Raw genomic sequence first — 27,387 nt, forward strand, 5'->3', positions numbered from 1 at the left:
CAGTGCCTAACAACCCTTTCAGTAAAGAAGTTCTTCCTAACATCCAACCTAAAACTCCCCTGGCGCAACTTAAGCCCGTTCCCCCTCGTCCTGTCACCAGGCACGTGGGAGAACAGGCCAACCCCCACCTCACTACAGCCTCCTTTAAGGTATCTGTAAAGAGCAATAAGGTCGCCCCTGAGCCTCCTCTTCTCCAGGCTGAAGATTTATTCCCCTGCAGTTTGGCACTGCTGGACTGCAAGGCTCTCCTTTAGGATTTAAGGGGCGAGAGGACCACAGGACTCTCCTTAAGGATTTAAGACACGTGAGGACTGGAGGGCTCTCCTTTAGGATTTAAGGCACGCAAGGACCGCAAGGCTCTCCTCTAGGATTTAAGGGGTGAGAGGACCACAGGGCTCTCCTTTATGATTTAAGGTGTGAGACAAAGGCAGGACTCCTCCTTAGGATTTAAGGCATGAGAGGACCACAGGGCTCCCCTTCAGGATTTAAGGCTTTTGAGGCCAGCAGGGCTCTCTTTTAGGATTTAAGACCTGTGAGTACCAGGGGCTCCCCTCCTCAACCCGCCCCTTTCCCCCAGAGCAGGAGCCCCCTCAGCGCCCTGAGGGGAGGCGCCGCGCCTACAACCCCCAGCATGCCCCGGGGCGGCGGGGCGGGGCCGGGCGGAGCTTGCGCGCGCGCCGCCAGACGTGGCAGCAGTGGGGCAGGAGCCGCATCCCGCTCCCGCTCCCAGCCCGCAGCGGCGGGGGCTCGGCGATGGCTGCGGCGGGGCTGGGCGCGGGGGCTGCGCGCCGCGGGCGGCTCCCGGGGCCGGGACCGGGGCCGGGGTTGTTGCTGGGGCTGCTGCTGCTGCTGCTGGGCATGGCGGTGAGTGACGGGACGGGACGGGACGGGACGGGACGGGGCAGGACGCGGCGGGGTCCCCGCGCCCCGCGGCGGGAGGAGTTGGGCGAAGTTGGGAGCGGGCTGGGGCCGGGTGGCGCAGCGCCCCGCTGTGAGCATCGCCCCTTCCCTGCCCCTCCTCGCCTCCCTTCCCGTCCCTGCCCTTCTTTCCCTTCCCCTCTCCCCGCTTTGCAGCGAGCGGGGCTGCCTCGCTGGCTGCGGGGCGTGAGCTCCTCCTGGTCCTGCAGCCTGGGCACGCGGAGTTAATAATTAACGGGTAATTACCGCAATTCTCGCAGCACGCCGGGGTTGAAATGCGGGGCCTCGCAGCGCGCAGCTCGTGGGTGCAGCCCCGGGGTGGCCCCGCCGCCTGTGCCCTGCTCGCTGCGGGACGGGGCAGCGCCGGGCTGCCTCCTCCCGCCCCCCTCTAATTTATTTATCGAGTTACAGTGAGGCTGAGGCGAACTCTTCCTGAAATGCTGGAGAGGTCTCGGAGCGCCTTGTCCCACCCCGCCTGCCCGTGCCTCCTCTCCGGTGCGCTCAGCGGTCCTGGTGGCAGCGTGCGCCCAGCGCTGGGCATGTGCCGTGCACCAACTGCACCCAAATTCCCTCCTTTTCGAGGCATAAACGTGGGGAGTTAGCTGTGACATTGCCTTCCCCGTCTGCTGAAACTGTAGACTTTCATTCACTGTAACACTCATTTTATGTTAATGCAAGTATTTTGCTGTGAGTTCTCCTCATAGGTGGAGAGATCTTTTTCTTCCAGGTGAAATCAGGCTTTCCTCCTGTGAATGCATTGCTTCCAGCTACTCTAGTTACCCTTCCTTGGACCTTTTGTATCGCGGACCTGTTGCCTTTGAGAGGAGCAGAGTAGGCTTGCCATTGTCAGTGAAATTATACGATGCCATTATAATTTATCCACATTATTCTCTCTTCCCCTTCTTAACTTGCCCGAGCATTTTATTTGCTCTGTGATGCTGCATGCTGAGCAGATGTCTTCATTGAGCTGTTGATTCAGCTAATTCTTTCCCCTTTGCTGTGTACAAGTAGTTTAAATTATTTCTTCCAATTTGCATTATCTTGCACTTGAAGGTGTGATTTTTCATCTTGAAATATGTAACTCGCTCTACGCCAGGATTAAAAAAAAAAAAAACTAGCCTACAGCTGTGACATTGCAAAACCTGCTTTTAATTTTTTCTTGAGTCAATGTTTGCAAAGGCAGAGAGGCTGCTTAAACCAGGATGTTCTCGGTGTGCAGAGTTAAAGTGCAGGTAATGCTGGCCGCTTGGTGGGACAGAGGTTAATGACAACATTGTTTTTCTTTGTAGCCCTGCCTTTCTTGATGTTTACCGTTTAGGTTGACACAACTGTTCTTTATGTATCCAAATGTGATTTATTTATTTATTTTTTTTCTTCTGGAAGTGCTGAGTGCCAGCAGTGCACCTGGGATAGCAGCTAGAGCTGTGCATGCTCGGTGCTCCTAAAATACAGGGGTCATTTTTTAAAACAGGACCCAAAATTTGAGGCAGCTTCCGAGAATTGAAGTCCTTATCTCTGTGGGACTTCCTGCGTTTGTCGAAGTAAAGCTGCAAAGCTGGATGAACAAAATGCTGCAAGGTTTTCCGAGGGAAGATGCTCGGTTATCTTCCACAGCTCTGCAAATCCGTGGCCATCTCCGCCTGCCGTGGAGGTTTTATTCTTAAATGACTTGGAGAGTCATAGGGAAATTGTGGTTTCACTTGAGAGATACTTCCCTGTTTCGGAATGTCGAGTGGTTGACTAAACCCCATGCTGGAGGGGCTGAACACGCTGTTGGAGGTGCCGGGAAGGAGTTTGCTTCAACGAGGGGGATTTGTATTCCTCCGAAGTGTCAGGTGCTGTCTTCTCCCTACCAGAGGCCAGCGGCTGCTTCCAGCAGGACTGCACATCTGGGATACGTTTGCTGTGCAAGCACTGCCTGAATGTTATCTCAGGCTGACGTGGCAAAGATCAGTTAGTGCTCGGCGTGCTGGTGTGGCAGCAGGGAAACTGAGTCAGGACAGCTTGGCCAAGTTACAGCCTTCAGGAAGCACGAGGCTGCTCGCCCTGGTGCCATTCATGCGCGGTGCCTTCAAAGAAAGCTTTTAAGGCAACGTGTCAGGCTTCCTGAGCCTGAAATCTGAACGGGTCCCAGGTAACGTCACTGGATGTGGCTTTTTGATGTCGTGGCCCTTGGGCTCGAGTTGAGCAGCGCCTCTTCGTTCGCCGTTCCTGTTTGTGCTGCAGGTGTTGCTTTGGGAAGTGCCTCGCTGCACTTGGAGCAATGGCACTGCAGAGAGTAAATCCCTCACTGACTGTCCTGCTTTGTCTGCTGCCTCTTTAAATATAGATTTTATAAAACTTGCGCCAAGGGCTGTGCTCCATCTCCTTAGATGCCCTACTCAAATTAAACCTTGGCTTTCAGGGCTGGTTTTGTTACACCTCATGTGGTGGCATTTTGAATTCATGGGCATCGGTGCCAAAACTCCCCTTCCCTTTAGAAGGACTGGGGCATTGCTGCAAGCACGGCGTGGTCACCAGAAGTGATGTTTCTGCTGAGACCAGTGGGCACTTGGCCACGAGTGCCGTGTTTGTTCTGTTGTTGGCCGTTTCTTTTGCTTTTCAGTGACGTGGTTCCTTGGGTTCCCCCGTTTCAGTAAAATGGGGGTACTGAGGCTAACCTTCCTTCAAAGCTGCTTTTGGAGATGTGTGCATGGAGAAACTCAATGCAGCTTGGAACCAGCATCACAAACTTAACATTGCCTTAAATTCCTTGATGCAGATGGGGTTGCTTTGGAAGGAAGGTACGGTTTACCTTGATCCTGCCACCATTTTGAGCATGTGAATCACAGGAAATGGTGATCTCAAAGCAGGTATTAAATTTTGGCACTTTGCTAGCTGGGAGCAGCAGGTAGCATTCGTGGAGAGCACTGAGTCTTGTGTGCTTGCAGAAGGAAAATAACAGGTAATCTTTTTTTGGGTCTGCCGTGGGTCCTGCCTGCTTGGGTCCATAGTCCTGGAGCAGATTTGCTGAGTGGTTGCAGATAGCCTTCTTCTCTCCACCTCTCCCATTTTTTTGGGAGATGGGACACCATGGGCATGCGGTTGTGCACGGCTCTAGGATCGCCGGCTCGCTCAGACACTGCCTTTGTTTTGTCTCTCACAGATCTTTTTTTTTTTTTTGCTCCAGCTGTTTAAATTAAGCTTATTCGCCTCTCACCTGGCAGAAAAATGTGAGGATTAATTAGTTAATATTTGTGCAATGCTTTGAAGATAATGAATGCCTTGTGAAGTGCTAAGGATTTTCAGGTGCCGTTTTTTGCCCTCTCTTCTTTAAGTCCCATAAATAGTGGCTTTGTCTTCCTTTTATAGTACCTTCTACCTGCCTCTTGTGCTAGGCAATAGTTCTTTAAACTTCTTCAAAATCCAATCTCTAGTGGGGGATTATGTAGCGTGTGCTTTCCTCGTGCCCTTAGTTTCTGAAGTTATCCAAATGTGCTTGTTCAGAAGTGACACCTGAAATACTTTTTTATCACCAGCTTGTTTAATATATATTGCGGCACTGCCTGGCTTGAAGAGAGAGAGCGAGCTTCACGTTCATAATAAGGAGAAAGTTCTTTGTCAGCATTAGTAATTGACCCTATTACAGTCAGTTGTTAATTAGCAAATAGTTGCACGGTTTTTCCTTCACTAAGCATTTGAAAACCAGAGATAAACCATACAATTAATTGGCTACGTGGAGCTTTGCACCAACCTTTAATACAGACTGTTATGCCTGTAGCTTATGTTTCTTAAAACCCAGTGTTTAAGAACAATATGAACAGTAGAGACTAGTCAAATCCTGACGTCGCCATGGTATTTTTGCTATCTTCTATATTTGGAAAGCGAACATAGCGAGCACCACGTTAAGTTGAATGTCTTATTTGTTGCATTCTTCAGTCTAAGTTTAAGGAATATGAGGACACTGTGTCAGGATTTTAATTTGCCTTCCTTCGTGAGCAGAAGAAGATAAGACACTTGTCTCTTTCAGACATGACCCACCGCAGTAAAATGTCAGCAGCTCTTGTTTTTGTTTTTTTTTTTATTTCTTGTATGGCTTGAGGTGAGCATTAACTGATCTGGATTATATACAGAATAAGAATGTGCCCTTCCGTGGAGCTCAAGGGGAAATGAACAGAGAAGGAACAGAAGTGACCAGTGGGACTGTCTGCAGAAGTGAATCCATCAGGCAAGGACATGGCTCCTGAGTGCTCTCAGTCACCTCAAGCAGAAGTCCTTGGTCTTCTGGCAGCTTGTGATAGCTGGAGCGCTCCTCAGAACCTGTGAGAGGCTTTTTGGACCCATCGTAGGTGATGTCCCGTGACCTCTGTGCTGGTGGCCATCAGCACACTGCAGTACGGGAGCCCTGGTGGTTGTCCTTAGGAAAAGGTGGTGGTGTGGTCCCAGTGGGACTGTAGGGGCTTCAGGTGTGACTGCTGAAATCGGAGAGCAAAGTGTGTCCCTTTCTCCTGCCCTTCCTTCAAATAATCAATTCTTAGCAGGCTTCCTCGAGGTACCTTTGGGTAAAAGAGAGAACCCCGTCTCCCCTCATCTGGTTTGATTAAAATGTTTTTACAGCTATTTTAGATATTAATCATGAATGAAATCAGGGGACTGTCCTGCTTATCACTATCCATCCTGGAAGACATTTGTTACAAATGGCTCAGTGATCACAGCAGCACAGCCCTGAATGTAAATAGCTGAGGAGGGAGGGCTTGAGTGAAAAGCAAGCAATTATTGCACAAGGTCAAGAGCGGTTTGTATGATGAAAAAGGAAGATAAAACATCTGCAGTCAAACGGTGATTCTTGTAAACATGAGAGCTTTGGATTTGAACATCGTGTATTTTAAGCTAGAACAAACTGGGGGGAAGGGAGCAACACATCTGTTCTTCTACAGCTCTCACCTGGAGATAACTTGGAGCTGGTATGTTCAGTACGAGCCCTCCACCTGCACCCTATAGGACCTGTCCATGTCGTGGGCTTGTCTGCGGGTTTACAGAGCAGCACCACTGCAGGACAGGGATCTGCCCTCAAGTGAAGTGCGTGTCCTGCTGCAGGCTTTGTTCTGGGAACTGAGATGGGAAGGACAGGTGAGATCTGGTCTTGTTCTTGGGGTTTCTTATCTCTTTTTTTTTTTTTTTTCCCCCCACCACATTTGAATGTAGCAGGCAAGACATCTTTTTTGAGTGTGAAACGTTCTTCCCCCCTCCAAAGAAATGAACTATGAAATTAAATTTTGTGATCTCTGTTACTGCTTGGAATTCTGCGGCAGGTTTGGTTTTAGCTAAATTCCCATAAAATGCCTTGTCAGACACAATCTGTTTCATATGCACAAGGTCACTCATTGACCATATTTATGGTGGGTTGAATGCTGTTGTCCCAAAATGAGAATGACATCAGTGGGCGACTAAGCTAGGGCAGAAATCAAAGTCAATATGTTGCTGGAAAATGGGCTTTTGAAATGGTGCTTGAGTGTAAGACTCTGCTCCTGCCAAGCAGCAGTTGCGCTGGAATCGGTGTTCGCATCGGTCCTAGCTCTTCTTGATGAACAGTCTGCAAATTGTCTACCTAATTATACATGCAAGTGTTAGTGTGTGCATAAAAACTGAATGTTGACATATGGATTCAGGCTCTGAAGCACTGTTTCAGCCACGTATCTATTTGTAATTTTTATGCATAATTTGTGTCCAGGGAAATACATATTTCATGCATTTTAGTTGGAAATAAGAGAATAGGAAATAGTTTTTCTGTCCAGTGTACAATGCTACTCCTCTAATAGTTACTCTGTACTTAACTTTGATTTGTTTTTTTCTTGTTTTTAAAACTGCTTTCATTGCTGTTGATAAAAATTTCTCCTCCAGGCATGCTCCTTGTCCTTAGCAGGAGACCGTGCCGTTGTGAAGCTTTTGTGGGGAGCAAGTCATACATTGAACTTGATTCTGTGGGAACAGCAGTTAAGCATTTATCCAATTTAATTTGAATAACAAATGTGAAATATGAAAATATTTTCTTACGGCTGCTTAGAAGATGTTCCCATTTTCCATTCTCAAATTAGATTCGGCAAAGAGTAAGGACTTGAGAAATAAACCCGACTTTCTCAGATCCTTGGTGATTTTGAGAAAACATGGCCTGAGGGATGAGCACATTTTCCCATAGCGTCGGTCCTGGTAGTATAATTAGCAAATAGTTATTTGCCTGGAACTTGCTTTGCCTCCGGGTTTCTGAAGGCTCAGATGGGTCTCGGGTAGCGGCTCAGAGCGGGGCTGCGGAGCGCGGCGCTGCTCTTCGATGCCTGTGGATGCTCAGCAGATCTGCAAGGAGCTGCTGGAGAGTGGGCGAAGGGAAGGGAAATCACACCTCTGACTGCTCAGGCTTCTTCCACCTAGCTGGTAAGATTAAATATTTAAATACAGGCTTTGATTTGAAGAGCAGAGGTGGAGCTAGAGCACGTGTGGCTCTGTGCCTTGTATTCAAATAGCGATATCTCTCGGTGGTTTTGAACTGGCTGTGTCGAGGGGTTTGGTTCCCCTGTTTCTTACTGAGAATCCGCGATGCAGCTTGGATCAGGCACCGCGACCACGTGCGTGCTGCGTGACCTGTGCAGCACAAAAGTCTGTGAAAATGTATTCTGATTCAGATCTTGAGCTAGGAAAAATACGCAGACCAGAAGTGGTACCAGATTTGTATTTTGCAGCCTGCCTCATATATGCATTTTTCTGGAAGCCCCAAAAGAAATCTCCTGCATCCAAGGATATTGGGTGACTGTTGCACTGGGGACAGTGCTCAGAGCCGGCTGCAGATGAGGACCCGTTCTGCCAGGCAGTGTGTGAACACAATATGAAATAAAATAAACCTTCCCCCGTTTTTACTTCAATTTCTTCTCAGTGTAACCCTCCCTGGGGAGGGATGGTGCAGATGCTGCACGCGTTGGTCCTAACATGTCTTCTGCTTTAATGGGGACTGAGGTAGGCAGCTTCTTGAGCAGGCTCTTAGTTGAAGCATTTAGAGCCTTCCTTAGCTTCTCAGTGGTGGTTGTGACTAGATTTTAAATCTTCAGGATGCTCAAGTGACAAGAGAGTTTCGCTGGCTTCTTATTTATAGAGTTCCATATGTGTGAGTGCAGCACTTCCTGCTGCATGCGAGAGGAGCCTTCCTGCCCAGGAGGGACCGTCACCTTTCTTGACCTCTCCTTTCTTTAATAGGAGCTCGTTCCCCTTTTGTGCCCTGGATCGAAACAAAAAGCAGCGTGCTTGCTCTGGCTGGCTGATGAGCTCTCCTGCAGTCTCTGGCAGAACGTCTGGAGTAAATCTACCTGAGTCATGCCTGACAATTACAGTCGTACAGCGCACAACATGCAAATCAGCCTCGTCCTCGCTGCCTGTGGGCTGTGCACAAGTGTGATGCTGCCTTTTGGCGAGGAGTGCAGAACTGCTCCCATGAGGTGGTTTCCCCACCCTCTTCATTTCAGGCTGCTGCAGCCCTGATGAGGGTGTAGCTGCTGATACAGGCGTCGCAGCCTTGGCTCCGTGGCAGGGCACATCAGCCCCGTGGCTGGGACTGGCACCCACTGAAAATGCCTGCTCGTTGCTGTGAGCTGCCAGCAAAGGTTCTTTGGGAGGTTTGATGGGAAACTGGCCTCTTAATTATTCCTGGACAGGGCTTTTTTTTAATTTCAGCAGGAGAAAGCCGGAGAGCATAGAACGACTTAATTCTTATCAGTTTGCAAACACCGCGCGATGCAAATGCTTGTTGGAAGGCAGTGAACTTTTCAGCACAGCTGATAACCTCCCGTATTGCTGCCGCTGCCTTAGATACGCAGTCAGGGCATTTCTGCCCAACTGCCTTCAGCTCTGGTTTTTATACCCAGGAAAGGCTGCAACATTAATCTTAATTAAAAGGGAGATAATGGTTTATTCTGCAGGGCTGATGCACAGTGGGTTTTGCTCTAAACTAGAGCATCGGAGAAGGGTGCTGTAGTTAAACTGCAGCAAAATGAATAACGTGCATTGATACCTAGGGAGAGATTGGGCAAAGAAACGGAGGAGATTTGCAATGCAATGTGCTTCTCCCTCGAAGTGCCTGCAGTTCCACCAGCGCAGCGAGTTCTCTCTTAGTGGCACCGCAGACAAAGCAGTAGTTAAAGCTGTCACCGTTTCCAGAATCCAATTTTTCAAAAGGTTTATAGCTCTGCCATTATAACAAAAAAAAAAAAATCTCTGAAATTGGCTAAACAGCCTTTCCATCTGGAAAAGACAGGAAATACGTGTGCTTCGAAGCTGTCGGTAAAGCTGTACGGATGCTTTACACCAAGTTCATAATACCGTTCGGTGTCAGGTTGAAAGTAGCCTTTGTAGCTTTTTTGTACTCCAATTCTTTCTTCTCAGCAGTGAGCTCATAACTTCTTACCCTTATTTAGCTGTGATTTGCTAAACCGAGGGAGCAGCCTGCGGTTTCACTCTTTCCATCTGTCTTCAACCTTGGTTTCAGTGGAGGTTAGGCTTAGCCTTCTGTAACTCAAGATAGAAATGAAACTTGAGGCTACTTGGAGAACTGCAAAAAGTTGGGGTGAAGAGGAAGTGTTTAAAAATATTTGGGATTAAAGAGATCTGCTCAGAAGTCCACGTTAGATTAATCCCTCCTGCAAAGCCCCTGACTGCAATCATTTTGAAGCGTGAGTGTGAGCGGCTGCCTCACCTCGCTTAGCACAACTATATTTGTCTGCTTTGATTGACAGCGCCGTGCATTTATCTCACAAAATACACAAATGATTCACATTCATCAGCCTGAAGGAGGAAGGTTGAGCTCTGGACATCTGGATTTAGAAGAATGAGCGTCTGTCAGGTGAAATAAAGCATAGAGGACGTTTGCACTGAAGGTAGCGGCGTACCTGCAAATGGCTTTTTCCCTTCTCGCAGGGAGCCCGTTGGATCCACGGGACTCTTGCCGATGCAGTGGGGTGATTTGTTCACCCTAAGCCTCTTCAGCCTCTCGTGCTTTTGTATTTTACCTTGTAGGTTCATCTTCTGGTGCCTTCCAATCCCAGGCCTGTCCTGAGGGTGAGAGCCCTCCTGGCTCGCTGCCCCCTTGCACCTCCTCGCTCTTTCCACATGTGAAAAAAACTTCTGGCTCTTGCAAAACGTGGCTGATAGGTGCAGATTTTGTTTCTGGGCCTCAATGACGTGGTGTTTGCAAATAACTGAATTTGTAATGAGATGTAAAGCCTGGGGCTGCATCTTCTGGCTTGGGTTGGCTTAGTGCCTTGTATTTGCAGGCGGCAGTCTATAATGCCCGGGGTGCAAGGGGAACAGGCTCGCTCTTCTCCCCATCTACCCTGGACACAGATTTCACAGCCCAGTTGGAATGAGACGTGATCAAAATTAGTCCCGTAATTAAGGAAACATTGAACCTCTTGTGTGTGTTAGGCAAATGAACTAAAGCTTTTAGCCAAGCAATTAAGTGTTAAGGTTTTACTGTAAGGTGAATGTAAACTAGATAATTTCTCCAGCTAAGCTTCCCATAATCATTCCATTAGTATGAATTCATTACTGTGCAGAAGGGAGGCAGCGTAGCCTGATGGATAAGATTATTATTATTATTGAAGATTATTGCAGTACAAACGAGCAGTGAGGCCCCAGCTGAGGTTATGGTTGTATTTTGCTAGTTTTACTTTATGGCAGGCTAAAAGACAAATTCTGCTCTGGAGCAGTCACGATTTAAATAGACCAAAGGATGCAACAAAAGAAATGATTTCTTTGCATAGATGCAGATCTGAGACGGGAGAGGGTTTTTGGTGGTGGCTGTTAGCGCCGTGTGCGGACACAATTACTGACAAAGGAAACGAAAACAGAATTTGTCTGCTCTGTGTCAGCCTAGGTTCATTATTTATCTTCGTGGCTCTCTCTGCTTTCTGTGGAGTATGAAAGTACTTGGCTGGGTTTTCAAAGTATTCAGAGATCGAGGAACAAGAGGGCTTTCGAAGCGGTATTTCGCTGCTTCTCTTGTTACAGTATATTAAATTTACATAGGAATTTTCATTTGATTATCTGACTAAGGAACAGACTTGTAAAGGGGATGACTTCTTAACCGAAAACACATTTATTGACGTTGTGTTTACCTCATCTTTCCACATCGGAATGCTTGCCAGGGGTGGTGTCGGTCCAGTTTCAGTAAATCACGTGTATGGCTTTTTTTTGTTTGTTTTGTTGGTGAAATCAATATAATAGTTTGTTTAAGGCAGCACATCTGCAGATTGTGATACAGGTCAAGGCAATTTCAAAAGCAGTCTATGCTTTGTTTCTCAGCATTGGAAGCTATTACTGATGTTTCTCATGTTGTTTTTTTTCTGTAGGCATTCCTGCCACCCTTTGGGTATTCATTGAAGGTGTCTCCACTCATCGAAAAAATAAGTGACCACAAGGACTTTAAGAAGCTTCTCAGGACACGAAATAATGTACTAGCTCTGTATTCCAAATCTGGTGAGTTCTCCTGTTCTTCTGGACGTCACAGCTCTTTCAGCCCACCAAGTGTTTGCAAACATCTGTGTGCAGGTTAGGACCTGTGTCCTTTGCTCTAGTGCAGAAGCTCCTGATGTTTCAAGGTAGAAGAGGCTTCTTAACTTGGCCTTCTAATTGCCCTGTCACATTGGCAAAAATGTACCTTCTGGCTTTGTCTCCAAAAATGGTGGCTTGTAAAAGCCATCAGTCAGAGCTTTCTGGTGTGTTTATCGCAGCAGTTTGCAAGCTTTGATTTCCTCGTGACACTGAAAGGCTTAATGATAGTTACAGTACTGAAATCAATCCGTCCTTGCTTTTGACAGCTTTGGATGTCCCACGGTTGTCTTTCAACTCTAATGAACAAAATATAAAAATAAAAAATGAGCTGCTTGTGTGAGAGGGAGAGAAATGGCTCATTTCACGTCATGCCACCTGTCCCCTTAAATTTTTTTTGCTGCCTTCTCTCTCACTGAGGCTCTCATAGTTGTTCCCTCTTGCTTGTCTGTGTGTGTTTGCTCTTCCTCTTGCTGTGATCTGCTCCTTCTGTACCTTTTCTCATTTGTCACCTTGTTTGTTTTGGTGCTTTCTTTATTTGTGGCACCACGTAAAATGGAGAAGCAACCTTAAGCTCCGTATGCAACTGCAGAATGCTGGTGTGGACGTGGAAATCATTGGCTGGCAGGGAAAAAAAGGCATTACTAAATTCATTTTCTTTAGTACTGTGCAGATACATTGTTATTTTGGTGTTGTTGCTTCCTTTACTTCCCTGCAGGCCAAGTGGTGCACGATAATGTTTTGCTTGATGGGTTGGGTACTCTCTGCCTTACCTGTTGCAGAGGTTTTATCTCAGAGGCAATGAGCTTAGGGATATGTTTTAGTGGAGGACTGTTAGTGTTAGGTCAGAGGTTGGACTCGATGATCTTGAGGTCTCTTCCAACCTAGAAATTCTGTGATTCTGTGACATTGACAGAATTGCTCTGAATATATCAAATCAGAGCAGTGTGGGGCAGACCCAAGCCTACCCCCCAATATCAGAGAGCTTCACAGACAAAAATGTGCAGAGTTAGCTTTATTTTGTAAAGATGGGCTTATACTAAGATAGTTAAAATATCATATATGAAAATTTCTGTTACAAAAATATTTGTGTTTCGTTATAATGGGAAACTTTCAGTACTTGAACGAGCAAATGGTTTTGCAGTATCAGGTTCAAAGTGAATCAGAAAAGAGGTTCTAGTGCTTTTTGATTTTGAATGGAACTCTTTAGATTAAAAAAAAAAAAGACATCTGTATTATTCAGCTTTTTAAAGGGAAACTTCTTCTTATGCTTAATACTTTAAGTAGTGGTTGCTTTCATTTTTAGTAGCACAACCAGAACACTTTGGCTCTGATACTCATCATATAAATGTTGTCCTTTGGGCATCGTTCTAAAAGTATGTTGTGGAGATTTTTTTTCTGTTTTTATTATTTAATTGCTTGGTTTTAGCAATCTAAAGCAGTGCCTGCAGAGCTGGCTGTGGGATTAATGTTTCTTCCTCACACAGCGATCCTTGCACAATTAGAAAGTTCTTGCATAACTGTCACCCAGTGAAGAAAAAAGGCAAGGGGAGGAAAAAAAAAGATGAGAATAGAGGTGCAATTCTAATCCCAGTTATACATCCCCTAGCTGTGATGAGAAATTGGCCAACAAGAGATTATACTGCTGAAACAAAGCTTCAACTTTGCTTCTCAGCTGAGTGTAACTCGATGAGTATTCCTGTCCCATGCAGAAAATTCAGTGCTTTCAGGAGATGTCCTTGTTTACAGGGGGCGTTCAGTTCATCCTCCCAGCTGGATGTCCTGCCAGGGCTGCACAGCTAGTGAGTCTTGTGGGACAGGTCTGTTTAATTTGCAGTCTTTCTTTATTGGAGTTCTTCAATCTGTTCTGCTGTCAGTACACAGGAAGAATTGCCACGTGTGTCTACATTCCTGTGCTGCGGAGAGGTGGTGGTTGAGCATTACCAGCACTGGGGGTAGGAGAGTTTCCTGAGAGCTAACGTGAATGGGCTGAAGGCTCTGATGGCACCGACCCAAGAAAAGACTGTTGAATACAAAAATCCTTTCTGGCTCAGGAGATTGTTGAGATAAAAATTGTGGAGGCTTAGGAATGGTTTGAGGGGAACTATTACTAGCTGGCTCTCCTCATCCGCTCAAACCATGGGTCTTCATTTTCTCCGTTGCTGGAGACACGTTATTTTTCTACGTAGACATTTGATCTGCCCCAATATAGCCATTCCTAAATTCAATTAGGTGAACTGGTTGTGGAGCAGCAGCAGGTAATGTAGTTCCAGGATTTTTTTTCTGTTTTATTGAGGCAGGAAACAGTCTCATTTTAGACTTTTGGGGAAACTGATGCTTGTTTGAATCTGTATCTTTCTTTCCTGAGCTCTTGTCCCATTTTTCCTCTCTGTTTATTTTTAATGCCATTTATGGGAGCGTTTTGGAATGGAAATGGTTTGCAAAATCATCACATGTCAGGACATTGTAAAAATCTCAGTTGACTGTTTATTATGCAGCCAGTTCTTGGAAGGGTCTTCTCTGGGTGCTTTCTGCTCTTAGTTTTGAGCTCCTCACGACTGTTGGTTTGGGTGTTTCCAAGGGTTATTGTGAGAATAACAGCGTGTTGTTGTGTGTGTGTTTCAGGGATGGAATTGAAGCAGGCAGACACGCTGAATGACTTGCCCTTACAGCTGATGAAGGTCCTTAATGAGGTGCTCTAATTAGCAGACAGCGCTAGAAACCAGTTAATGCCCAGCCACAGGAAAATGACAGTGTGGGGATGGGAGCTGATTTGCAGGAGAGGACATGGTGCAGCTCCACAAATGTAGGTCAGGGAGTGTATGGAGGTCTGAGCTCCAGCGTGCTGTTTGAGGGGGGTTGTTGGAGGGCAGGAGCCACCCAGGTCCAGCTGTAGCCAGCATTCCTTCTAGTTTACAGAAGGTTTTACAGATCCCCTTCTTACTGGTTTCTTCAGATTGGAGATGATGTTATTCCAGTGCTTCAGAACAAAGGAATGCACCGCTGTGGTTTTCTGTGTGCAGTAATAATGCTGTTGGTGATTTATTTTTCTTTTTCCTCCAGCTGCTGCTGCGGAAAGCTCGCTCAGGTTACTGTCCAGCGTGGCCCAGGAGGTGAAAGGACGAGGTACTATAAGCTGGATTGACTGTGGGTATGTGACGTGCTGTTTTTCTTTCTTTTTCCCCTGCCCTCCCCTTCTGGCTTTTGTTGCTGACTTCACATTTTCGCCAGCTCTGAAGCTTTTTGCCTGTAACTGAACCCACACTGCTCTGTGCAGCTTGTTCATAACCGCAGGGAGCCCACATCTCACCGCCCTCTGCCTTCCTTCGGGCCGTCAGTGGGGGTTTTCCCCTATGGCTGTTGTCACTTCTCCTGTGACAGCGTGCCTTCAGCCTGAGGCTGGGGACCCCTTCTGCAGCAGCGCCTTTCATGGGGGGCCCGTGGCGTGGAAACTCTGACTGCTCCAGCGTTCCCACAAGCAGGGCGAGGAATAATCCCACGTCACGCCTCAGCTGGAGGGCAGCGCAGCTCTGCCCTGACAGCAAATGTTGCATGTGCTGTAGGGCTGCTTGGTTTTGAAGTGTCCACCCATTTCTGTTTCTCACTGCAATGTGTTTTCTCTTAAAGGACTTCCTCTGCGCTTGTAGGGCCGTGACAGTGTTTGACGTGAAGGCAGGGAAACTTGTTTTTGTAAGTGGTTGCCTGCGAGGGGTGGAACGAAATGAATAGGTGTGCGCTTTCTGGGGTGCAGATCTGAAAGCCTTCCACGTGATTCTGCCCCATAACACATTGCCTGTGGTTTTAGTTAGTCTGTCTCTGTGCCTCTCTGCCTCTGCAGCTTGAGGGCTGTGCCTGCAGGTGGCAAATTCTCTTTCCTGCTCTGCAGAGGAGCAGGTTGCTGGCTACCTGTGCGTTTGGGTGGGTCTCCACGGTGCAAACAAATTGTGTGCCATGCACAGATCCGTCATCTCTGAAAACCATGTTTTAGAAACCAATCTCCATCCATCCAGTAGTGAACCAGGATAAATCATTGGTAAATCAGAGTGAATGCACTTTTGTACTCCTGCCTTCTGTGCGCGTCCTGCCGGGCTGGTCCAAGCTCACAGACGTTTACAGCTCTGCCCAACTGGCGGGGAGCGCTCCCAGTCATCAGCTGTCAGAAAGCAGGGGTTGGTGAAGCCTGTCCCAGTTCCCACCTGCTGAAGAGCCAGCAAATAAATTGTGTTGACCCTGAAGAGGGGAAAGTTGTGGGGGGATGTGGCATATCTCTGAAAGCCAGTCTCCTTTTCTAATGAAAGCGCTGATAAACAGCTTTTGGTTGTTAGCAATGAAGGCTAGTGAATAGAGTAATGGGCCAGATCTTGGCTTCAGTCTCTAATCAGTTCTATTTGTGACAGCAGAGTGGTTGCTTTACCTTTGTGTCCCTTATTTCCCTTTGTTTTAGGTTGCCTCTGTGTTGTGGGACTTGCTGCTTGCTCTGTGTGCGTGCAAGTGGTGTGTGTGTGCAGCTCCTGGGACGAGGAGGCCTTTTGGCTCTTCAAGATGCTGCTGTAATGCAGCTCAGCAATAGCCAATATCTTGCAATAAATCTCCAGGATTTATTTTAGTTCTGGGTTGGGAAAGGAAAGATTCAGCGTTTAGGATTTGCATTTGAAATCCATGCAGGTATTGGCACTTAATTCAGTGGTTCAGTATCTGCTCCTGAACTTGTAAATGGTTTTAATGGGGAGGGAAGTGCGGTGTTTTGCAGTAAAATAAAACTTGAGTTTTTTAAAAAGGAAAATTTTTAAAATAAAACTTGAGATTTCTCTTTAGCTTTTGGAGGCAGAGATAGTCCTGACAGTCCTTGAGCTCGTCCCGTGGAAGAATGGCAGGTAGCAAAGGAGGTCTTTTTTTATATACACACGCCAAAGAAAAAGCAACAAATGGCTTGAGCCTGAACCAAATTTTTTGGTTGATTTGCCTGTTAGACCTCTAGAGCATTCTGAAATCAGTCTCAGCTTTTTAGTGACTCTTAAACCTTTTTTTCTTGATTTTTTTTTCCTTTGATTACGGCTTCCTTTAATACAGGTGGCTGCCTGCATCACCCCAACAATAACAAGAGAGACTGCAGGAGTGCTGTCTGCCACTCGTCTCAGAGGGACTGGGAGCAGCTGAGCCCTGCCAGAGCTGCCCAAGCCGTTCGCCCAGCACAAGCGTGCTGCGAGGCTTATTTGCAAGTCTTCGTGCCGAAGCAAACTGCACGCAGATGCCGGGATATTTACAGCCCAGTCTCAATTTGTTTTACAAATATTGACAAGGAATGGCTTGTTTGGCAGCGATATTTAGCAGGGAATTTTGGCTTTGCTCGTCACACCCCGCTGTAGCGCACTTCTTTGCCTTCAGATCTAAGCGCTGGCGAGGTTGGCATCCATGCAGAGTTGTGGTTTGTGTCTCTGCTTCCCTGTGGCGGTGACAGCAGTCTTCTTCTTCTCTTTATTGGCTGTGGGTTTGGTGTTTTTTGTTTTATTTCTTGTAATTCCCCTTCCTCCCTTCATATTTGGGAGAAAGAAAACATATTGCTCTGCTGATGGAAATGGTTGTTCATTGCCACGTCCCAGCAGTGCGGAGCGGGGCGGGCAGGTCTGTGGCTGCTTGCCTGAGCTGCTGCTTGTGTGGGAACCACGCTCCCCGTCCTGGGCTTTGCTTGGGTCTGTGGTCTGAGGCAGAGGTTAGGCTCGAGCTTTTGGTTCCAGGTTGGGCAGTCTCAGGAGGCTGCCACTCAGTTTGTGGCTCTGCAGCAGGATTGCAGAGGTCCCTGGAGCATCAGGGCTTATGTGATAGAGGACCGGGATGTGCCAGGTACCTCTCTTCCAGCACAAGGAGGCTTACTTGGCTAAAGTGCCCTGCAGGAGCTGGGCTGTGGGGAGCACAGTGCACGTGGGGATGCCTCTCTGTGTGGTTTTGCAGCTAAGGACCCCGTGCATGGGCGCTTTGAATCAGTTCACACAGGCAGGTGGGGGCTGCTCGCGGCATTGGAGAGGCCACTTTTTGCTCCTGTGTGGCTCTGTACGTAATTAAACATGAAGTTATTTCAATTATGAATAAAAGACCTACAGATGAAGTGACAAAAATGTGTTTTATTCTTGCCTTTCCGTGCTTTAATTAGGAATTCCTTGCTGAGATGTTTGATGTTGAATGAAGGGAGGTGTGAGATGACAGAATATTGAGTTGTTAATGTCTGCTAAGATACAGTCTCCTGCCTACTAGCTGTTTTTTTGTGGCTGTGGGTTTAAACAGAGCTCTCTGCTACCTTGCATTTGTTTATTTTTCCCCTGTAATACCTGGTGCTTGCTCCCAAGCTGAGTTTGGGCTAACTGGTAGCATGGCTAGAGCAGTGGTGCATGTTGATAAATCTCATTGAGTGCCCCAGAGAGATGGATCAGTCTTGTGAGCAAGTGCTCTGGGACTCGTGCTCAGGGCGACACCCTCTTACAGGAGCTGAGTGTCCCAGCTTCTCTTCCTGGCTCTGCCATTGAGTCCTTGCTATTAATCTGTGCCGTTTAAAACAGAAAAAGGTGTATCTGTTTTCCAAGCAGTTGGATAAATATTGCCTGATTCATTAGTTAATATTTATAGGGTTTGGAGAACTTTGAAAGGAAAAATGCTACAGCAGCACAAACGGGCACTGCTCATTTAGCATGTTCAGATGCTGTTGGGTGGGCGTGCAAGCAAGACGGGGACCGGGTTATTTATTGAATTCTGTTTAGTAGCAGGCTGATAGAAGTTCTGAAAATGGAAGGGATTCAGAAGGGAGCTGGAAGCTTAAGATGCCTGCAGAGAGAAGCTGTGCTGTCCTGCTGTGTGATCTCTGCATCCAGCTGCAATGAAATGTGAGTCAGGGTGTGATGGACCTGGTGTGTGCTGCACGAGCAGGCTGATCCCATACGTGTGATCCGGAGCCTCTGCATCCTGCAGAGTCCCTCCTGTCCCTGAACCCCATCTTCTGAGCCATATGAGAAGGGGATAGAACGTAGATGTACTCAGGTGAAAGTTTTGTGTAAAAACAGAAACTTGCTAGCAAATCCTTATGGTGGTGAGTAAAAGGCACAAAGTGACATGTGTGGGAGCACAGTGAGATGTGCTTAATGCCTGAATGAAAGGCAATTTTTGTTGCTTGTCTCTAAAGCAGACAAAGACCCAGTCCTGTCTTGTGCTTCCCTGAGGTCTGGTTTTGAAGAACAATCCATATAAAGTTATCCTCTGCTCCTCTTCAGAAGGTTTTGCAATAGGGGCCATGGGGTGGCCAAGGACTGAAGTTATCTGGAAGAGCGTAAATAGCATGTGGGAGAGGAAGGAAAGTAAAACGGCTGTGTTGAAGAGAGGAAAATGTTTGCCAGGTGTATAAAATGCATTATGGTCAGGTGCAGCACTGAGGAGGTGGCAGAAGAGGTTGAAATTAGTGCTTTCTGTCCAGAGCATAATTGCTCTTACTGTAAAATCCTGTGGTAGGCAGAAGTGGGGAATGTGTGAGGCTACTGATGGGGTAGCCCTGAATCAGAGGGATGTTGGCATTTCCTCAAATAGAGGAGAGCCGTGTCTTGGACTCCTGGTTCTTCTAGCATGGTTGCTTACCAAAAATCAAATACCTGAGTAAAGTGTCTGCTTGCTGCCCTGTGGAACTGCAGACCAGGCACACGGTGCATACAGGTGGTGCTCCTTGTGTGCGTGTTTGATTTTTAGCATAACTCCTACCCAGTTGTGTAGACGGGTATTTTGAAAAAAGCACCCATTTCTTTGGCTCTGGGTAAATATTCCCTGCTCAAGCTCGCATGGTTCCCTTTGCTGTAGGTCCCAAACATAAACAAAGCTGTGTGGTTCCCATCTGCTGTCATAGCGCATGTGCTTGGCTTTAGCACATCAGACTGCTAGGGAGAGGAAGAGCCATATGGCTAAAATGTCTGGCTAATTTTTGGTTGGTTTTAGTCCTGCTTTTCCCGCTTTGGTGTCCTGTGTGTCATTCCCGTAGTCCCTTTCCCCGAAAGCTTTTTTTAAGTGTTGCAGTCCTGTGACACTTAGCATAGGGGTGAGGTGTTTCCCTCAGCATCCCACCCCAATCTGGCTGGTGAAGTGGCCCCTTGGAGGCTACGTATCTAAACACCTGCTGGCCCAGAAGAGAGCTAAACCTAGTCGGTAGTCTTCTTTTCTGGGGTGCCCCCAGTTTCTGTGTTTGTATGCCTTTTAGATTAAATCTTCCCAAATTTTTGACTTCCTAATGCTTTGATATAGTAAGGCTTTACCCATACACAATCATAAATTAATTTATTTAATGCCTTGGAACAGAAGAGAAATTTCAGAAACAAGACTGCTGGTACAGATGGCATTAAGTGTCTTTTTGCTCTTTAGTTTCTACCTTCGCTCCCCTAAAGCCGATCAGAAATAGGATTTATTTCAGAGTAAGTCTACTCATCTTCCTTCTTGCAGTTGAATTTTAAAGCTGATGAAAAGCTTTGAAATTGCAAATAAAATTGACCAGATCTAATGGAGAGAAAAGAAAGAAGAAAGGAGCATGCTTGCACTGATGTAGCCCCTTCCATCCAAGGGTGTTTGTAGTGTTGGGATTTCTGCCTTTTTCCTTCAGCTGTCCTGAAGGTGAAGGGAGGTGGTGGATGGTAAGTGATGCTTGGTGCCAGCAAAGAGGAGTCCATTCCCAGTCGGGTTGGGGAGAGTATACCAGGTATCTGTAAGGAATGGCTTGCAAGCATAGTTGTACTGACAACACGATCCTTGTATGAATGTGGTTTATATGGGCAAACTGTGCGTTTGCAGCACGGGTTTCCAATGCCTTCCTCCTCCCGTCTCTTTCGTAACCTCTGTGCAGGTGATGCCAATTCACCTTAAAGCCATTTTACTTCACGGTCAGGAACTGCTGCTCCATCCTCAAAAACCTTCCCTTAGGTAAGCTCTTGGTTCCTAACATGATAAACCTGCTCAGTCTGGGGTGTTGCACTAACTCAGAAACAGGAAGCATTTAGCTGAAATCCGCGCTAGTGCCTGGCCATACAAGTCTGGGTTCCTATTGCAGTGTCAGCCTAACCGTGTGTGCGCCACAATTCGTGTTTTGCCTCGAGGCAGTGATTAACCTTCAACGTTGTAATTTTTCAGTCTTTAATGAAGAGCAAATGAGCTAAGAGTTGATGAGAAGTTACCTCAGTTTTCCTGCAGTTACTACTTCGTTGCAAAAATCCTCTGTGTGCTCTCCAGGCTCATCATGCAGCGAGAAGCCATAAAAGAGGTGGCAGAGGAACAGTATGATGCGCTGCAGCTTCCTTGAGCCTGGAGGTGGGACATCCAGAACCTGCCTTCATGTGGTTTTATTTAGGATGAATTCAAAGGTACAGTGTTAGTGCTCGTGTCCAGGTTAGGGGAGTGTCCCTCTGCGCCTAGGTGAGGAGGGTTAGAGATGGCTGGGACGTGTCTGAAGAGGAAGGCTTCATCTTCATAAAGAGTTCAAGTGCTTTGCATTTCTAGAAGTTCCTTTGGTAGCTCCTTTGCAGGTGTGCACCTTATTTCTGTGCAGGTACGTGAGTTGCTGAGTGCCTCTTACTAATTTATATTTCCATGGAAAGTAACATTCATTATTACTGACTTTCTACAGGGCTGGAGCTTACGCTGTATAATTTTTTTCCTTAATTGGTTTTGTTTGATGATACCTGTCACCTTTTTGTCTTAGGGTTCTTTCTGTTCTTTAGCTCACTCTTGCTTTTAGTGACAATTAATCTCATGGGTTTTAATTTTGGGAAAAGACTTCTTTTCGATCTCATTTCTATAGATTCTTGGTCTCTCTAATTGACTAATGGGCACAGTCATTTTTATTGGATGCCTGCTGGTGCTGGGTCTCCACAGCACAGGGATTTTTCTGTTTGCATTCCTGGCACGTTTCAGGGGGAGCATTTGGAGCAGAAGGCTCCGAAGATTGCCCTGTGGGTCACAAAAGGGCTTTCTGCTGTGCTCTGGAGGGGAAAATCAAACCTTAAATTCAGAAGAGAGACTGCCCTGTCAGCCTGCTAATCCGAATCTTTAATTCTTTCCAGCAGCACATTTTCCCTTTCTGGTCTTCGCGTTCTCCATCCCTTTAAAGATTCAAGCTTTTCGTCTACCGCCTTGTTTGAGCTGCTCATTTGTTCTGTGCCATGGAAACCTGCTGCTCTTGTTACTTGTTTTGAAAGTTCATTTCCATAAGGAATCTAGAACAGTGACAGAGCGTTGCTTCCTCTTCAAAGACAAATCCAACGTTTTAAGCTTCCTGTTTTTATTTCTTCTGTGTCCATCCCTCTTGGGTCCTGTTCCTATTTTGTTTGTCTGCAGGTTCTTAAAGCCTCCTCCTGAGCGTAGTATCTAAGTGCCCGGCTGCACCAAGAGCTGTGTGTGTGTTTTCTGCTCAAGTAGATGTAAGCCATTACTGGCCACTGGCTGCTTAGCACAGCTCTTTGGAGAAGTGCTCTTACAAGCCAGGCTGATGGTTTGAGAAGTGATTTTTTTATTCTCTTATTTCAGGTCTGTCTCAGAGCGATACAGAAAGGTCTGGGATTGTCAGAGAACACGAGGAGCCTTACAAACGGGGCATGCAGTAAGCAGAGGTGGTGGCAGCTGCCACCCCAGACTAGGAGGGAGGATGACACGGAGGCGATGCCCCCAGGCTGAGAGGAGGGGGTTTGGGCACGTCGGTCTGTTTTCATTTGGTCAGCAGAGTATGCAAGCTGCTGCGATGTGAACGGCCTTGTTGGAGCTGAGGATTGATGATTGGAAGGAGCGTAGTCAAAATGCCATATTGGCCAACGCACAATGGCTAATGAATCGTGTTTTTTGATTTCTGAACCCTGCAGGAGCAAATCCAACTACAACTGACTGCTAATGACTTCCTCTTTCAGATTAGGCTTGCAAGCACAAATGCGGTTTTTATTTTTATGCGGCTTGTCAAAATTTCTGGCGTTGACACCCCCTTTTGCTGCCTTTTTTTTTTTTTGTTTTGGGTCACAAGCTCAATTAGTTGTTTGGCAGGATCTCAACTCCCTGCTTTCTCAGGATGTTCATCAGCCTGTTGTCTGGAGAGGGTACTCTCTGGAAGATAGCCAGAGGGCACTGCAAAGGCTGTGCATTGGGCCGGGAAACCCTGTTTGATAATTCAATTCCAAGGGGTAGTCTGAAACTGCACTTCCCTGAAATTATAGCTGGAGTTGTTCTCTGTATGCTGCTTTTCACCACGGTGTAAGGGAATGAAAGCAATTAAACAGCAGAGGCAATAGTGAGAGAGTGCATTGATAACCTGGTGACAGCCTCGATGGGTGCCTTCCAAAGCTTGTTCCAGCGTTGGACGGCTTGTTTTATGGGCAGCCCTGCTATGTGTCTGCCTGCTCCTCCTCCTGACCTGCTGTCTCATCTCTTCCAGCTGTTGGGACAGTGGCAGCGTTTCTGTACAGCAAAGCCTCCATCCTTGTGGGGTCTACAGGTGCAACTGATGCAAGGGACTGCTGAAGCATCACTGAGATGCGTTGTGGAGCCTTGTTTCAGAGACATACAGATACCAGATTTTTATCTGCTCTCCAGACCGCGAGAGCTGTGGTTCGTGTGGTTATGTGATGTGCTGATTGGAGAGCAAGATAGAGTGGTTGCATGCACAGAAACTGACCTTGTTACTTAAATCAGTGCTGCTGCAGTGTTTTTGTTAATCACCTCTCTGGTGTCTGGGAACGCTGTGGGTACAGGCAAGAAGGGAGGTTTGGGCCCGTCTGCGTTGCAGACGCCGGCACCATCTGAGTGACGTGGCTGCACAGCACATGCACACGGTGCTGGTACGTTGGCAACTTTCTGATGGCATTTTTGTCATCTGCTGAGCGACGATCTGACAGTCATTCCAGACCCTTCCTCCCCAGAGGATGCAGTGGAGGTGGGGTTGTTTTCCCATCTTGCTGAGGAGCTGGAGGTCAGCAGGACGTGCTATAGGCAGTATTTAGGGAGCTGGAGAAGGTCTTGTTCGTGCTTGTGAGGAAGGCTGCTGCTGCAGATGTTTGGTCTTACCCTGCTGCCTTCATGACCTGCCAGGACAATATCTGAATTTGCCCCAAGGTTGGTAGCTTGTGCTTCTACCTCCAGGCACTGTCTCTTAGTCACGATCTATCCGGATTGGACTTGTTTTTTTTTTAGAAATCTGTGTGGACCTAGTGCAGCTGAACTAATTTTTGTATTCCTCCTGCCTAGCTGTGTTAGCTGCCCTGTTCTTTCCCTCTCTGAATTACCTCACCAGGCTGGTGCTAAAGCCTCTCTCTGGGTACCTCCTGCTGCCAGGGACTGCCACCAGGTTTTCTCACTGCTTCTGCACCCTTCTGGCCACGAGCCAGCAGCTCCCCAGCCTGCAGCAGAGCATCCTGCACCGCTCCTGATGAGTGCCTGTGGGAATGTGTCCTGTTTGGATGTTGGCTTCGCCAGTTGTGATCCAAAGGAGGTCAGATCTCCTTAGCAAGCCCCCATGCTCCTGCTGTCCTGGCAGCAGATGGCTGCCCCTGCAGAGTGATTATTCATGCCAGCTAGCACCGACAAGGGACTTGAGAGGTTTGCAGGGAGTGCTGCTGTTGGGGCTTTCTGCCAGCTCCACTCTAACCCCAAATGACAGAAAAGCCTACCAGGAGAGGAGACGGAGATGTGCCTGGAGAGGATGCGGTGTTCCTACGATGTGTGCTGTCCTTGTTGTTTAGACTCTTTGCTTAATTCAACTCAGACCTTTTATGCAAGCTGCTGTGTGTCTTTGCTTCTCCAGGAGTGTTTTGCAGCTCCAGTTTGGTTTTGCAGGAGTGGGGAGTGTGGGGAAGGTGCCAGTGGGAGAGGAGTGAAGCCGTGCTGATGCCCCACTTACAGTTTGACATTATTACCACGTAGCTGCTGGTCGGGTCCTTCGTGATACTGCAGATAAGGTAATGCTTTGGATGGTTTTCCAGAGAGATAAAGCTTTAGGAGTGCCCGCAGGCAAAGCAGGGCCCCTTTCAGCAGTAGCACAGCAGGGATCTGCGAAGTTTGGATTGCTCTGCACAGAAATGCCACGAGGCAGCTGAGGATGGCTCCTGGGGACACGTTACTGAGCCACCCTCAAGCCAACATCTGGAGCGCGTTGGCCTGGGTGGCAGAGGGTTCATTTGGGGGGCATTTTGTTTGTTGTCCATCAGTGTCCCGTCCCCCGGCATCAGTTGTTGTAACAAACTCTTATGCTGCCTCTTCAAGTGGCATAATTAAATTGTAAGAACCGGAGTCCTAATTACCCTCTCCCTTGTGGGAGCTGAGAAGCTCGTCTTTGGAGAGAGGCTGCTGGCTGCGATCCAAAGGAGACGAATCTCAGAGCAGGCTGCATCTGTGTTGATATTTACTCATATTAAGGATAATGGTCATTACCAAGTGATATCAGAGCAGGGCTGCTCTTTGCAGGTTATTTTGGTCTGGCTGTAAATGAAAGAAAAAGGAAAAGGAGAATGGGTTCGTCTCTGCTGTTTCTGCATGTCTTGGTTTCTGCCTTTTCCAGAGCAACTTCAGCATAGCATCTGAATCGGTGGGCCTGGCATGTGCAAAAATCTGCACTGATGCATGAAAAAAAATTACTGATACATATTTAGACATTTCCTATTCGGGGAATTTGCTCCTCTTCCATCCCTTGCATCAGTGCAGATAGATTGCATAAACAGAGTAAACTCCCAATGCACTGGTGCAGAGAATCAGCCCCGTAAATAGCAAGAGACGTACTGGAGCAAACTGCTGCTTGCTTTCCTGTGATAATGGATGTGCACTCAAGCAGCTACAGGGATCTCTAAAAATGGAGCAATCCTGAAAGCAGGGCAGGCTTAGTCTGTTCCTTCTAGTGAAACAGCTGTTCTTATCTCTCCTTTTTTAATAGAAGCTCATGCAAACGGGAAGGGAGTTGGTAGGCGTTGGAGTGGCAGGAGATGCTAGTGCCTTGCTTAAGGGTACATCACCGTGGTCATATTTCGTAGCCTTTCCAACTATAAGCACTGCAGAACTTTTCTAGAGATACAGACTGATAAGCAAGGAAAAATTCCCTATAATTTTCTGTGTTTTTTGAAGTTGCACTGAACTGATGGCAGAACTGGCAGCAGAATTGCCTTGACACCCATTTTGCTCCTCTGCCTGTGCCAGAACAATTGTCACCACATCCTGGGGTGTCGCAGCCCCTGTTGCTAGAGGCAGGTCTTCAGCATTGCAGTTGCTTACCTCCACCACCACCTAATGTTTGTCTTGACACGGCTGAGGTGACTGCAAATCTCTGTATATCCTGGAAGCTTTTGGGAGTGTCTAGAAGGATATTTACAAGTGTTAACTGACCTTAACGTGGGCTTACCCAACTGCCAAGTGTTTAACTCCAGCAGTGCCATAGGTCTATGGCTCTAGATCTGTGTCTGGGGTAAGATGAGTGGGGATTCTGAAACTGGTGCCTCCTCCTGAGATTTGTTGACCTGTGAGACCTGCAGGTAAGTGAAGACAGGATGTTTCTGGCCCTGGGTTTGGTGGTTTTGCTGTCTTTCTCAGCAGAACTCCAAATCCAGGTTATTTGTTTTGTAACCTGGTTTGGTTGCAAGGAGGGATGTTCATGTTATTCAGTGAACAGATAACATGTTTTAGCTCCATCTTCCACTGGAGTCTGGGGAAAACAAAGATGCAGCAAACCATAGGAAGGTCACTGTCTTCTCAGGCTCGGATCTCCAGCCTCCTGAAGAAGAAAAGAAAACGTTTAGGGGCTGCAGTGACTGACTTTGGCTATGATCTGAAAATGTAGGATAGACATGGATCAGTAACACTTAGGAGAAACATGCTTCTCTAGAACTGGGGGTTGCAAGTGCTCCTTACTGGTGAGGTGGTTACATGCTCTGCTGCTTCCTTAAAGTCCTCCTTTCAGTTCCAGCCTAATGTTCTGATTCCCATGCACGTGTCTATAGTATCCCCTTCCTTACTTCCATCTAAAAATAATCGTTTGGGAAGTTTCCATGAAGGTGCACTGTCATCTTCAGCACACTGCAGACTTACTGTTGGTTGTTCCTCCCGTTTGCAGGAAGGCAGCTGGGAAACACCGGCAGAATTAGCGCCGGTGCTGGCAGCAGCACTTCATTTGGTGGGACCCTTGCATCTCGATGCCTCTAATATATCTCTAATTGGTTTAAACTTGATGGGTTTTCAGTGTTTTCATTTTCTAAAGTGATTTCTCTGTGCAAAAAGTATGAGTTGTCCTCTGCTGGGAACAAGTTTTCAAGCTTTTTAATCTTGCTGTTTGTCAATGCAAAGACTGGCTTCATCGGTGTGAATCATCCTCTTCTCTTTGTAGTCCCACTGTTTCACTCATCTCCCCAGGTCCGTGTCTCACTTCACATTCACTCAGCTCGAAGCAGACTTAATCTGCATTTGTGTCATTTAGGACAGCGTATTCCACAAAGACCCTTTACCTCCCACCTAACCAACACTGCAGTTTCTCCCGTGGCCCTTTTCTCTTCTGCAACTCAGCCTAATGTGGCTTGGGCTGAAAACAATTCACTCTTCTTCAGTTTGAAAACTACCTGCTTCCCTGGTACGAGCCGAGGCCACATCCCTCAGGCATATTGTGGATGGGATTACTGGGCTTGGGGCTCCAAAATCTGGACTGATTTTTATTTTCTGTGAGACCTTTTTAAGGCTAGCCACTTCCAATCTGGTCTTGGAGATGCCATGGAGATATTTCATCTTTTTGAGTTAGCTTCTGGCAGATATGAAAGCCGACCTGCTTTTTCTCTTTGAATCTTTTCACAAACCGTGCTCTTTGGCTACCACCCTAACAGTAACAGTCTGAAAGTTGATTTCCTGAATTTTATATTAATCCTGTGTACAGAAGGTCAGCTC

General features: G+C 47.1%; 1 protein-coding gene across 1 annotated transcript in view; it reads left to right on the forward strand.

The window, feature by feature from the left end:
* The first annotated feature begins 669 nt into the window (after positions 1–669).
* Positions 670–27,387, forward strand: part of PDIA5 (protein disulfide isomerase family A member 5) — a 97,850-nt gene continuing 71,132 nt past the window's right edge. The window contains exons 1-3 of the mRNA XM_068687507.1: positions 670–864; positions 11,286–11,412; positions 14,548–14,635. Of these exons, the coding sequence (XP_068543608.1) occupies positions 754–864; positions 11,286–11,412; positions 14,548–14,635 (326 nt within the window). The 5' untranslated portion in view covers positions 670–753. The remainder of the gene's footprint in view (positions 865–11,285; positions 11,413–14,547; positions 14,636–27,387) is intronic.

This window comes from Anas acuta, chromosome 6 (genome assembly GCF_963932015.1).
Source record: "Anas acuta chromosome 6, bAnaAcu1.1, whole genome shotgun sequence".
NCBI lineage: Eukaryota > Metazoa > Chordata > Aves > Anseriformes > Anatidae > Anas > Anas acuta.